General features: G+C 45.0%; 1 protein-coding gene across 3 annotated transcripts in view; it reads left to right on the top strand.

Moving 5' to 3' along the window:
- CLEC16A (C-type lectin domain containing 16A) overlaps positions 1 to 12,168 on the top strand; it is a 1,932,649-nt gene that overhangs the window by 1,691,246 nt on the left and 229,235 nt on the right. For all 3 annotated transcript variants that reach the window (XM_069647805.1, XM_069647806.1, XM_069647807.1), the window contains exon 21: positions 10,151 to 10,318. In XM_069647805.1, the coding sequence (XP_069503906.1) occupies positions 10,151 to 10,318 (168 nt within the window). The remainder of the gene's footprint in view (positions 1 to 10,150; positions 10,319 to 12,168) is intronic.

Raw genomic sequence — 12,168 nt, 5'->3', positions numbered from 1 at the left:
TGAAGAGAGAGTCAACCTAGCTTTATGCCTGTGAGACTCTGGAGCAAAGGCAAAAATTGAAACAAGTTTTCTTAGATTTTCAAGATCTCTTTGCGGTGGACTCATATGACTGTGGTCGCACCGACATCCACACAACAATTCCCACGGATCCTGGCATGACTAAAGTGTTGGTGAAGCAATATTGCTTGCCTCTCGCATCAATGGAGTCTATTACTGAAATAATTAAGAACCTTTAGTCCCGTGGGATAATTCGTCCAGTCCACTGCACCTCAATAATCCGGTGCTGCGGATTCTGAAACCAATCAGCCAGTGGAGACTCTGTGCTGACCTAAGGGAGCTCAACAAACGGGTCAATACTTCCCGATGGCCTCTTCCCTACATTGACCAAGGGCTGGCCCAGATCTAGGGGTCAAAGGTATACACTGCCATTGACCTGACCAATGGCTACTGCACTGTACCTGTCAGTAGGGAGGACCAATACAAGCTGGCCTTTACCTTCGGGGGGCAGCAGTACACTTGGACCCGGACTCCCTTCGGATACATCAACTCCGGCAATGAATTTAACATTTTTCTGCACAAGGCCATGCCCGACTTGGGTGAAAGGGGTAACCTGGCCTATGTAGATGATGTTTTAATCAAAAGCTCAACTGTGGATGAACACATAGCGGATATCCGTTATGTTCTGACACAGTTGAGGGCTGCCGGAGCAAAACTCTCTTTCCAAAAGGCACAGTGGTGCAGGACCCGTGTCAATTTCTTGGGGCATGAGATAACTCCTGAAGGTCTCTGTCCCCAAGAAAAGAAAGTAGAAGCACTCCAGAAAATAAAAGACCCCACAACTCTGCGGGAACTAAGGAGCCTCCTTGGACTAACTAATTACAGCAGAAAGTTCATTGAGGACTACGCAGAGATCACGAGACCCCTGATCCATCTGTTGAAGGTGGGGGCCAAGTGGGAGTGGGGTCCAGAGCAAGCCGAGGCAGTAAGACAACTCAAAAGAAGCCTCTCGCAAGCGCCTTGCCTAGCTTACCCTGTCAAAAACAAGGAGTTCTTCTTGGAGTCAGGGTTCTCAAATACATGCTTGACTGCAGTATTATATCAAAAGCATGACAAAGTCAATAAAGTAATCTCCTATGCGAGTAAGACTTTATCCTCTGTGGAGGAAAAATTAAACGATTGTGAGAAGGCACTCCTGGCAACAGTGTGGGCATTGAAAAATTACCGCCTGTTTATCCAGGGGGAACACATCGTAGTAGAGACCCCACCCCAACCTTTGCAGTATCTTCAAAGTGACAGAATCCATGCGGGAAATGTGAGTAATTCCCGAATTACTTCCTGGATTCTGTCAATGCAAGGCTTTCCTGTGTAGGTCAGATATGGTCAAAACAAGAAGAGTCCCCTCACGCAAGGTCTCGCTGACTTGCATGATTGTGCCAGAGAAAACTGTCTCAAGGACAAAAGTCTTAAAATCAAGGACAACATGGAAGCATATCTTAATTCCCAACACAAAGTCTATGAAGAAGACAAGTGTGAGGGAATGCCCACTGTCTATGTGGATGGGTGCTCATACCATGTTGACAACAGGGAAAAGGAACTTGTGGCCGGCGTGGGGAATGCATGGGTGAATGATGCCCCAGAGCCCTCCGCTGGGTACAAAACCGGTCCCCGCAGTAGTCAAGTGGCAGAGTTGATGGCTGTGCATCAAGCCATCCTCACTGCTGTCCGACCCCAACTCCTCAAACTGGTCATAATCACTGATTCAGATTATGTACGGAACGGGTTTGTGGAGCACCTGGTTAATTGGAAAACCAGAGGTATGCTATGTGGTAATAACAAACCATTAAAACACAGAAAATGAATACAAAATATTGAGGATCTGGTCACCTCAAATGTGATGACCACCTACTGGAAAAAGATCAAGGGTCCTTCTAAAGTAGAGGGACCAGACAAAACTGGAAATGACCTAGCTGATCAGCAGGCCAAAACTGAAGCCATCCAAGGGGATCTACTTGAGATCGAGTCCCTGTTGGGGGAAATCCAGGTCACTGCTATCACCCAGGCAAATGATCACAATGAACTCTCAACTGCACAATGGATTAAGGAGACCCCAGATGCTGATTTGATTACGGCTCAAAAAGGGGATCCAATAATTGGTAAGTTTTATCAACACATTGAGGACCCTGAGAACTTTCCCCTGACGGATACCCATTACATTGGGAAGGAGGACCTCAGAGCGCTGATGAAATGTCCAAAAACTTTCCGAATCCAAGACGGTTTGTTGGTGAGGAGATCCATCGCTGGCCATGACCAGTGGGTGGTCCCTACCTCATTCCGAAGCCTGTTGCTAAGTCACGCCCATGATGCAGCCACAGCCGGTCATCGGGGGGTTTATACGACATTAGAAATCTTGCGAGAGGTTGCATACTGGCCACACATCGGGCAGGACCTCGACCAATACTTGAAGGGGTGTCTTGTGTGTGCACAATTTCACCAACATTAGTCACACACTGTGCTCCCCTCCAAAAGAGGGGGATGACACTGCCTTGGTCAGATTTGCAAGTCTATTTCATCGAGCCCGTGATTCGCTCCTCTCTGGGGAACAAGTACATGTTGACCGTGACATGCTTGTTCACTAAATGGGTGGAATGTCTCCCGGCCCCAAATTGCAAGGCAGAAACAGCAGTTGCCCTCACGATCAATCACATCTTCTAGCGTTTTGTACTACCCCAAAGGATTGAGTCAGACTGAGGTAGCCACTTCACTAGCGAAGTGATGACAAAGATGTGGGAGATACTTGGGGTCAAAAGGAAACTACACATTGCCTACCGGAGGTCCTCTAGTGGTGGAGTTGAGAGGTACAATAAAACTATTCTAAGCATATTAAAAAAGTGTGTGGCAGATTCTGGGCCAAGTTGGGACATTCGATTACCCCTTGTCCTGATGGCCATCAGATCTACCCCTTCTTCTGCAACAAACATGTCTCCATTTGAGCTGATGACTGGACGAAGGATGGTGCTACCCCAGCATCTGCTCTACAGAACCCAAAAGCAGATCTTGATAAATGCCTCCACAACTCACATTAGTATGTTGAGAATATGAGAAAACACATTCAACATGCTTTTGCCTATGCACAGCGGAATCTAGAAAGATCTGCAGACAGTATGAAGACCCACTATGACCTTAAGACAACTAAAAAGGAATATCAAGTTGGAGACCTGGTCTACTTGTACAATATCCAAAGGAACCAAACCAAAGAGTGCAAATTCCTCCTGAGTTGGCGGGGTCCTTTTGAAATTGTGGACAGAATCTCACCGGGCGCCTACAGAATCTGCATCCCCAAGGGCAGTTTGGCAGAAGGGGAAGACAAGTGGGTCCACATAAACCAGCTGAAGAGTTGCCATCCCAGGCATACTTTGCGGCAAATAAAGGAGCCAACCATAAACCCAGAGGGGGAAAATCCCGAAACATAAAAGAATCACTAAATGTTCACCGTGTATGTGCAAGAAGAGTGTTAAAACCATTAGTAAACATATAAGGGGAAGATCGCCAATTGTAATCCATGCACACGTCTTTCCCACTGCTGACATCCCCAGATGACGTGTGGACACAGTACTGGGAACATTTCCATAACCATGCTATGTTCTATCTTCTAGCATCTGGACTAAGAATCATCCCAAGGATTACCAAGGAGGACCACTCGGGGACTGGGAGGAAAGACCCAAGGAGCCCAGAGTGCCACTCCATACTCCCAGCCAGAACCAGCAATACTCCCAACCAGAACCAGCAAGGAGAGCGGGTCGCCTCCAGCACTGACGGGAGAAGCCACTGAAGTTTTCCACATGGACAGAAAAAGAACATCCCAATCTCCTGACTTCCCCTTGACGGGAGGTGAAAACCAAGTCGGGAGGGTGTCTCTGTGGGATGTATTGACCGACTTTGCTGTGCTATGTGGCATCACCCTGCTAGTTATGGTGCAAGGAACTGCAACAATGGCGGCAAAACTCTTGCGCGCGCCAAAAACCTACAAAAAATGTGTGCTTCTACACAACAAAAAGATGGTGCATGTGTGGTGGAATAGAGCACACACTGCAGAGAATGTGCCAATGGGCTCCATGACCAGCAAACAGAGTGCAGAGGGAGAAGCAGCACTTTGCAAAGGAAACTCCAAAATGCGCCTATGAAGGACATTTGCTTTGTTGCTAAAAACTCCAAAATGCCCATAACACAACACTTGTCAACATCCAAAATCTTGCTTGGTGCTAAAATTCATGTAATCTTATGAAGCATTGCGAACATACAAAATCCTAAATGTGAAGAGCAAAACTTTCTTCAGAAAAACTGGATTGTCTGTAAACGGACAGCTCATGCCAAAATCTGTGTGCAGTACCTTGGGCTACCTGTGGATGACAGCTGTCAGAGGAGCCCTGATGAAACTTCAAAGTATTAAACTAAAAGTCTGCTGGATTAGCAAACATAAAAAGGATTGTTGCCAAAAAGGAATACAGATATTAGTTGTGTTTTTGATCCCACAGATTTTAAGGCTAAGAAAAAAATATATTTATGTTTGATGCAACAAATTTGATTTTTGCTGGATTTATGAAGTTAATTAGCCTGACTGACCTGCAAGAACTGGAAAAGCAGGTTTCTCCCAAGAGGAGGGCCATCCTCTCAGCAGAAACTCACGGGGAGATGATAAAAGTTGGTTAGAACAGACTCTTGTCTACAGAAAGAGAATGAAAAATAGCTGGCCTTTCAGCCCTGGAAACGGAGGTGTGAGAGGGTCGTACATGGCTCCTGGAAGAAACTTCCCCCAAGGAGGGGGATGCACTGGACTCCCAGAAGAGACAAAGGGGTAGAGCCAAGCGACAATCTGCTGTTAAGAATGAACCATGAACAATTTTTAAAAGACTCATAACTTGTGATTCAATAGTGGGAAAAAATATAAACAGGACAGAGTTGTTAATCTAATTTTTGACTGCACGTTTTAAGAGGCGGCCGAACCGTGTAACATGTTCTGGACAAGAATGGCAATATATGTGCTTTCATGCGAAATGTATTAATGTTAGAATTGTGAAAATTTACATGCCCATCCATATGTTAAACACACACATTTGTGGAAATTTGCATAAAGTTTGGAAATAGTTTTCATAGCAAAAAGGACAAAATTCTGTAGAAAGTTGAAACAAGACCCCACAGCTGCAGGATTTGGAGGAACAGATGCTACATAAAATATGGCATCTTTTTGTGTGATTTGTACAAAGATGACCAATGTAGAAATGTGTATTTAGTCTAAAATCAGATTTTGAGACCAGTGGTTAAAGGGAGGTCTCCGAGGACTGTAAAGCAAACCATAAAATGTGACATCATCCGGCCTTGATCCAATCACTCAAATGCAAGGCGGAGATGAAGTTTTGGTCCAATCCCGACTCACAGGGGCAAGCTTAGCTAAGCCGGCCCATACACCCACTTTGTGATGTCATTTTAAAGCATAAATGGAGACAGCTGACCACACATAGGGACTCACTGATCCACTGACTTTCCTGATTCCGGCGAAGCACTCTGATCCAGCATTCTACATCCAGCTTTAATATCCTTCCAGATCCAGATGCCAAGACTCTTGCCAGCAATAGAGAAATATTGATTTCCAGCAAGGCCCAAATACTCAAACTTATTTACCCCACCCAGTGGAGCGTTGTGGGGGGAGAAGGCCTTTTGAACTAGAATCCTGAAACCCCCTGGCTTGCTACCACAAGGCCTGCCTGAGGAACTCGCTATCCAGCTGGTTGAAAGACCCACAACAAAAAGGGCAGATCCTGTGCAAATCCGGTGAACATCTTAGCTGATCCAGTCCCACGCTGAAGTGCTGTCCGTCCTAGACCAGACCCAATCCAATGACCAGAACTGACAGTCTCATTTAATTACAAAGGACTGTAAGTATTTATAGGTAGAACAGTGACCCAGAGTATGATATGATATGGCATTTGTAACGCGCTTATACACAAGTGTTTCAAGGCACGACGAGGCAGAGAGGGGGGAACAAAGGGAGACAGACAACGATCCTACTAGGCCAGGTGTCATTCAGATTGAACAAGTGCAAGGTTAAGGGGACGGGAAAAGTGCAAGGGGGAAAGGGAGAGGGGAAAGTGCAGTACACGGTTAGTAACGAACAAGATAAATAATAAGGGCCAGCTGGTGGCAAGTGCAAGATAAGTGCAGACAAGTGCAGGGAAGAGGGGCTGTAGGGATACAGAGACAGTCCCGCAGTGCAGGGGTTGCCGGGAAGGCAGTGCAGGAGAGAGTGGCTGGGCCAAGGACCGAGATTGGTGAGTGGCCCAGTTGCTGATTTAGTACAATTTCAGTGATTTAGCAGGGGAGAGAAAGCAGCAAAGAGGAGGGTTTTGAGGCTCTTCCGGAACCGGAGATGGTTCTCCTCAAGTTTTAGGGAGGCAGGAAGGCTGTTCCAGAGGGAGGCCCCTGCAGCGGAGAGAGATCTCCCACCAACTCGTTGCTTAGAGAAGCGGCTGACCCTGAGAGAGTTAGAGGGGGATGAGCGAAGTGCTCGAGAAGGAAGATATTTAGGAAGGGAGAGTTGAAGGTATTTTGGCCCCAGGCCCCAGAAGGCCTTGTGGACAATGCAGAGGGTTTTGAACTTAATCCTCGCAGCCACAGGGAGCCAGTGTAGCGATTTCAGTCCTGGAGAGATACGGTCCCGGGGCTTGAGGCCAAGGACAAGTCTCGCAGTCCTGTTCTGGATGAGTTGCAGAGGGCGGAGAGTAGAGGCAGGTAGATTTAGGTAGAGGATGTTACAGTAGTCCAGCTTCGAGAGAACCAGGGCTCTGGAGACAGTGAGCTTCTGGGGGAAGGAGAGGAAAGGAAGGATACCTCTGAGGAGGTGCAGCTGGTAGTGTGACTTCTTAGAAACGTCAGAAATGTGAGGCGAGAAGGAGAGTGTGGAGTCGAAGATGACTCCGAGGTTTTTAGCCTTGCAGGTAGGAGCAGGAAGAGGGCCAAGAGAGGCCGGCCAGAGAGCTGCAGGGAAGGAGGGAGTGGGTGTGCCGATGGGTAGAATCTCGGTCTTACTGGCATTAAGGCAGAGGTCGTTGGCGGCACACCATTCCTGGATAGCAGAAAGACAGTCAGAGATGAGGGAAGGAGAAGAGGAGGCCGAGGGTAGCCTGAAAATGAGCTGGGTATCATCAGCATAGCACTGAAAGTAGGGGCAGAGAGCAGCGATGCGCTGGGCGAGAAGTGCCAGGTACTGGTTGAACAGCCAGGGAGAGAGGTTGGAACCCTGGAGGACACCACAGGTAGAGAAAAAGATGTCAGACAGGAAAGACCCCAGTTGGACCTGGGAGGGTCGATTTGAGAGGTCAGCCAAGCCAGAGCCTGACCAGCGATACCCAGGTTATCACGGAGACGGTTGAGCAGGATGGTATGGTTGACAGTATCAAAGGCAGAAGAGAGATCAAGCAAAATGAGAACACAAGGAATGTTACAGTCAAGGTTCGAGAGCAGGTCCTCACGGATGTTCAGGAGAGCAGTTTCTGTGCTTCTGGCAGCTCTGAGGCCAGACTGATGGTCATGAAGGCTACCAACAGATTCAGCATGGAGATTAAGCTGGGAGATGGCAAGTTTCTCCAGGAGCTTGCCCAGGAAAGGAGCGATAGAGATAGGGCGATAGTTAGCTGGGCAGGACGGGTCGGAGGAGGGTTTCTTAAGAAGGGGGGGTGCACAAGGGAGTGCTTGAGAGGGGATGGGAAGACTCCAGAGGCGAAGGAGTGATTGCAGAAGTCAGCAAGGGCAGGAGCCAAGGAGTCGATGTGGTCCTTAATAGTTTTGGAGGAGCAGGGGTGGACCTGTGTTGACGAGACTTTCATAGATCGGACTTGTCTCGAAACCTCATCAGCAGAAAAAAGGGGAAAGGCAGAGAAGGAGAGAAGAGGGGTGGCTGCAGAAGGGGCCAGAGGACGGGCAGGGAATAGAGGGGGGGAGGTGATGGGAGGAGAGTGAGGACAGGATGTCCTGAGTTTTTTTGCAATGCTTGCATTGTCTTACTCCAACCTCAAACCTATCCCCTCTTTCATTCAGAACCAGTATTGTTAGAACTATCTTTGCGCTGACTCTTTTCTCATCTGAAGAAGTAGATTATCTACAGCAGGCGGGTTACGCTGATCACATGACTGTAAGATCCCTCTGTGGCATTCGCTTTTTCCTAGTCATCATCTAGTGTAATCAAACCCATTTGTTCATTTTCAAATTGCATTTCTGTTTTCCATTCTTGCGCCTATTTCGCAAAAACGCCTCTTACTAAAACCTCTATAACTCCCTCAATTTTTGTGATAGAAATGAAATTTCAACTCCAAAACAGTGCGATTCACCCGTTATAGCGAATATCATGCAAGGAAAACTTTGCCGCGAATTGAAATCCTGAGTAGTTTTCCACGTGTGAAATAGCTTTAAATTGTTTCCGACTTGGACTTTGAGATTTCCATTGTTTTCTTTTGACTAAACCATTGCTTGTGATTGTGTGCAACTGTTCAAAGCGGCTCCCATAATAATTTATAATACATTTGGTGTTTTTGCCCAGTCAATTCTAAAGACCATTTCAAAGCCATCCTGACAGCTCAAAAGTCAATTGCGTGTTTCTCTTGTGTTTGAAGGGGGAAGGTGGGACTGATATTCTGCTATTTCCTGAATACCTGCTCTCTCCTCCCATTTCTTTACATTGCCTATTGAGGGTTGAGGGGTGGTGCAGGGGGAACCTCTAACCATAGTGCCATCTGTCCAAACCAACACAAAAGTATTCTGTTCTGTGCTGCATTTGTTTTTGTGCTCATTACGTATTCCTAGTGTATTAAAGATATTATTCCGTGTTCTGTCACCCCATTGGTGATTGTTGTTTATCGATTAAAATATATTGCGATTACATTTTAAATACATAAATTAATATTTACCTTTGCAAACTAGCCTTATTCCTGGTTCAGTGTGACTTGGGAGGGGTCTCAGGAGAAGGGTGTGATATGAGTGGTACATCGTTAAAGAATATTGAATTTATAGATACAAATAAATAAGGGCTTCAGTTGCGCACTACATGCCGGGCGAGACTTGGGTGTGTGCCAGATTGAAATCACTTACACCCCTAAGCTCTCTACTTCCATCTACATTAGTCAGCTGTATTCGATAAAGCATTGGACATCTTGTTTGTGAGTCTGAGCCCACTATGATGTTGTACCGCCCAAAGAGAAAACAGTGCTCCCTTTCCACCATCCATTGATCCTGGGGCGGGTCTCGACAGACTTTAATGTTGAGATATGAAGTTACCGCCCAATCATCTTACTCCCATAGATGTTGCAGGACCCAGTATTGGAGGAACTCAAACTTTCTCCATCTTCTCCCTTTAAGATCTCGTAGGTTAGGTGGACCAGGTCTATCCAATCTGTAGATTGCTTTTATATCTTCCACAAGTATCATGGAATGGGGATAGGACTTAAGAGTGGGAATAAGTTACCTGTGTGACTACTATACTCCTAGTCCCTAGGTCCTTTGTTATATACAGCTCTCCCTCTGATCCTGCTAAAACTTAGCCATCCATTAGGCCCGAACTGGGTAGGCGAAAAGGGATTTGCAGATGATGCCAGAGGATGCAATAAAATGGGTTGTGTTTTATTGTTCTGTTCCTTGGATATCCTAAAAGTATGACGGAAATGTGACTTTGGACTAGGAGTACAGTATTCACTATGGTGAACAACTTGTTATGTTGTGTGGGGTTCTAGATGTTTTGATCTGTGTTGATGAGTCTCTTATCTCATATATTAACATCAAAAGCTAAGGGTTGTCTCACAGAACTGAATCTTAGAGGGTTTAGTTAGCTTATATGTTGCACTGATTGTTATCAGCTCTGTTTCTGTTGTGGTCTTTAAAGAATTGTGTTTTTGCTCGGTCACTAAAATGGAGCAGAATAAAGCATTCTTACAACAACATGGATCATCAAATGATGTGTTGAAAACACTTACATTTTACATGGTTTGATAGCTTGTTACCAATTTCTCTGTGAAAACAAGATTTTTGTTTTAACCGAAAACAGACTAATGTAATCATGAGGTGAATCAAGAAATTGTGCACAATAACATTTGTTCTTTATGCCCTATAGCTCTTTTAGACCTTCCAGTGCAGCCTTCCACTGAAGTAATGGGTTTTGGACAAGGGTCTTCAGCCTCCGCTCAACACCTTCCTTTCCGATTCTACGATCAATCACGACGTGGCATGAGTGATCAAACTGTCCAGCGCTCTGTGTTTGCATCTGTTGACAAAGTTCCAGGTAAGACATTTCTGATTTTACCTACAGAAGCATCTGTTGAGCTGTCAAGGTGAATATCAAGCCCAACAAGGCCATTCCATCAGAGATTTGGTGCAAAAGCATTAAGCTTCAATTCTATTTTATTCATTTTTTGTTGTTGTTGCTGGTTGTTAAAGTAAATTATGAGAACAGGCTAATAGATCGGAATAATCCAATTTTTTGTACATACGATACAAAGTTACATATCCCTAGTTCTTTTTTACATGCAAATGTTTCTACAGATATTTTGAAATATTCACTTTAAAGTCCCCCGCTCTCAACAGTTAATAAGTGTGATCCTTTTAAAAATGAACAGTGGAACCTGTACAAGGGTGCATTTTATGTTCCTTCGCCACCTCCACCTTACTTGCTTTCTCCCTTTACATTCTTATAATCAACCTAAATGGAGCCACTGCATGGTTTTTAATGGCATGTTTCCAGTTGGAGGTATTCCCTGTAATACATTTCCGTGGATTTTTATCAATTCTGATTTTATCAATGTAAATGAGAAAAGTGTCTGTGAATCTTCTCATGCATGGGTATTCATTTTGCCTTCACCTTTTCACAGCAGTAATACATGGGTATAAGCCCAGTGCAAATTATGTTTGGGCAAACTAATCTCTCCGTCTATCATAGACTTCTAAGTATGGATCTTGTAAGAAGGCACATTTTCCTGACATCACCAAAAGAAACAAATGAGTCAGACTCAAGACTTTTTTCTAGAGGTTGGTTAAGAATGCAGTTTTAAGGTAGATATGAATAACCTGAACTAACATTTCAGTACTAGAAAATAATGTTAATTATTGCCAGGCAACCCAACCATACTGTGCCAACCAGATGGTCCCAAGATTCTGATTTATCTGTTTTAAACAAATCTTTACAGTACCCTTGTGGCAAACACCTAGAGGGAACCCAGTGTTGAGGGACGGTAACTCTTCAATTAGATTGTATCCAGAGAAGGATTGCCAATGTTTGGCCTGGGAGGTCCAGTTCACTATTCTGGCCCACGGTCCATTGGCTCAAGCCCACAATGCAGCAGAGCCAACCTCCAGAACAACTGCAATCAATATCAATCTTCCTCAACACCTTTATATTCTTAAGTGTGTATATATAGTAGACATTATTGACATTACTTTACCTTTATGCAACATATGTTTCAGGTATGTGTGTGGTTTGTTAGAGACTTGGGCCCCAGGGATCCTCCCCTTATACCAGAGGTAGTAAAATTATTTCACCAAGATGATATATTTTGGAGAAATGGAAACTCTGGGTTTTTACCACAGGTTTCCTTGTGTCTGAGTTTGCAATTTGGCAGCAGTCAACATCTCCTCCCATCTCACTCCATCCCATCTTTAGTTTTAGACCAATGTAAAGAGGTGGAAAAGCTAGAGAATTCATTGATAGAGCTGAGGCTGGAGGGTCTGTCTTCACTCTCAAAGTCAAACACGCTGTGTCATTGCAAAGGACTCATACCTGGCTTCCTGCTTATGCCTCCTCCTCCGCAACATAGGTACCTCACTTAGCATACTGCCTCTCCACAAGTACACATTACATAAATGGTTAATATTTATTTATTGAGTAAGACTATAGATTATACACCCACCCAAGAGGTGTCGTTAAACAAACCAAATTGGCACCAATTGAAAAATAAAAAAACTTTTTACTGTTGGGAATGGAAATTGACACTTCTTTTCAATACAGTGGGCCTCATTACGACCCAGGCGGTAAGTTACTACGTTTACACCATGGTGGATGGCAGATTTACCGCCCCATTCCAAGGTGAGTGGGGCGGTAAATCCCCATTTCCCATTTTACGCTTCCCCATTCCCATT

The sequence above is a fragment of the Ambystoma mexicanum genome, chromosome 2q (assembly GCF_040938575.1).
Source record: "Ambystoma mexicanum isolate Mex_15411 chromosome 2q, UKY_AmexF1_1, whole genome shotgun sequence".
Classification (NCBI taxonomy): domain Eukaryota; kingdom Metazoa; phylum Chordata; class Amphibia; order Caudata; family Ambystomatidae; genus Ambystoma; species Ambystoma mexicanum.
The sequence above is the reverse complement of the archived record's forward strand: the minus strand, read 5'-3'. Positions and strand labels throughout refer to the sequence as shown.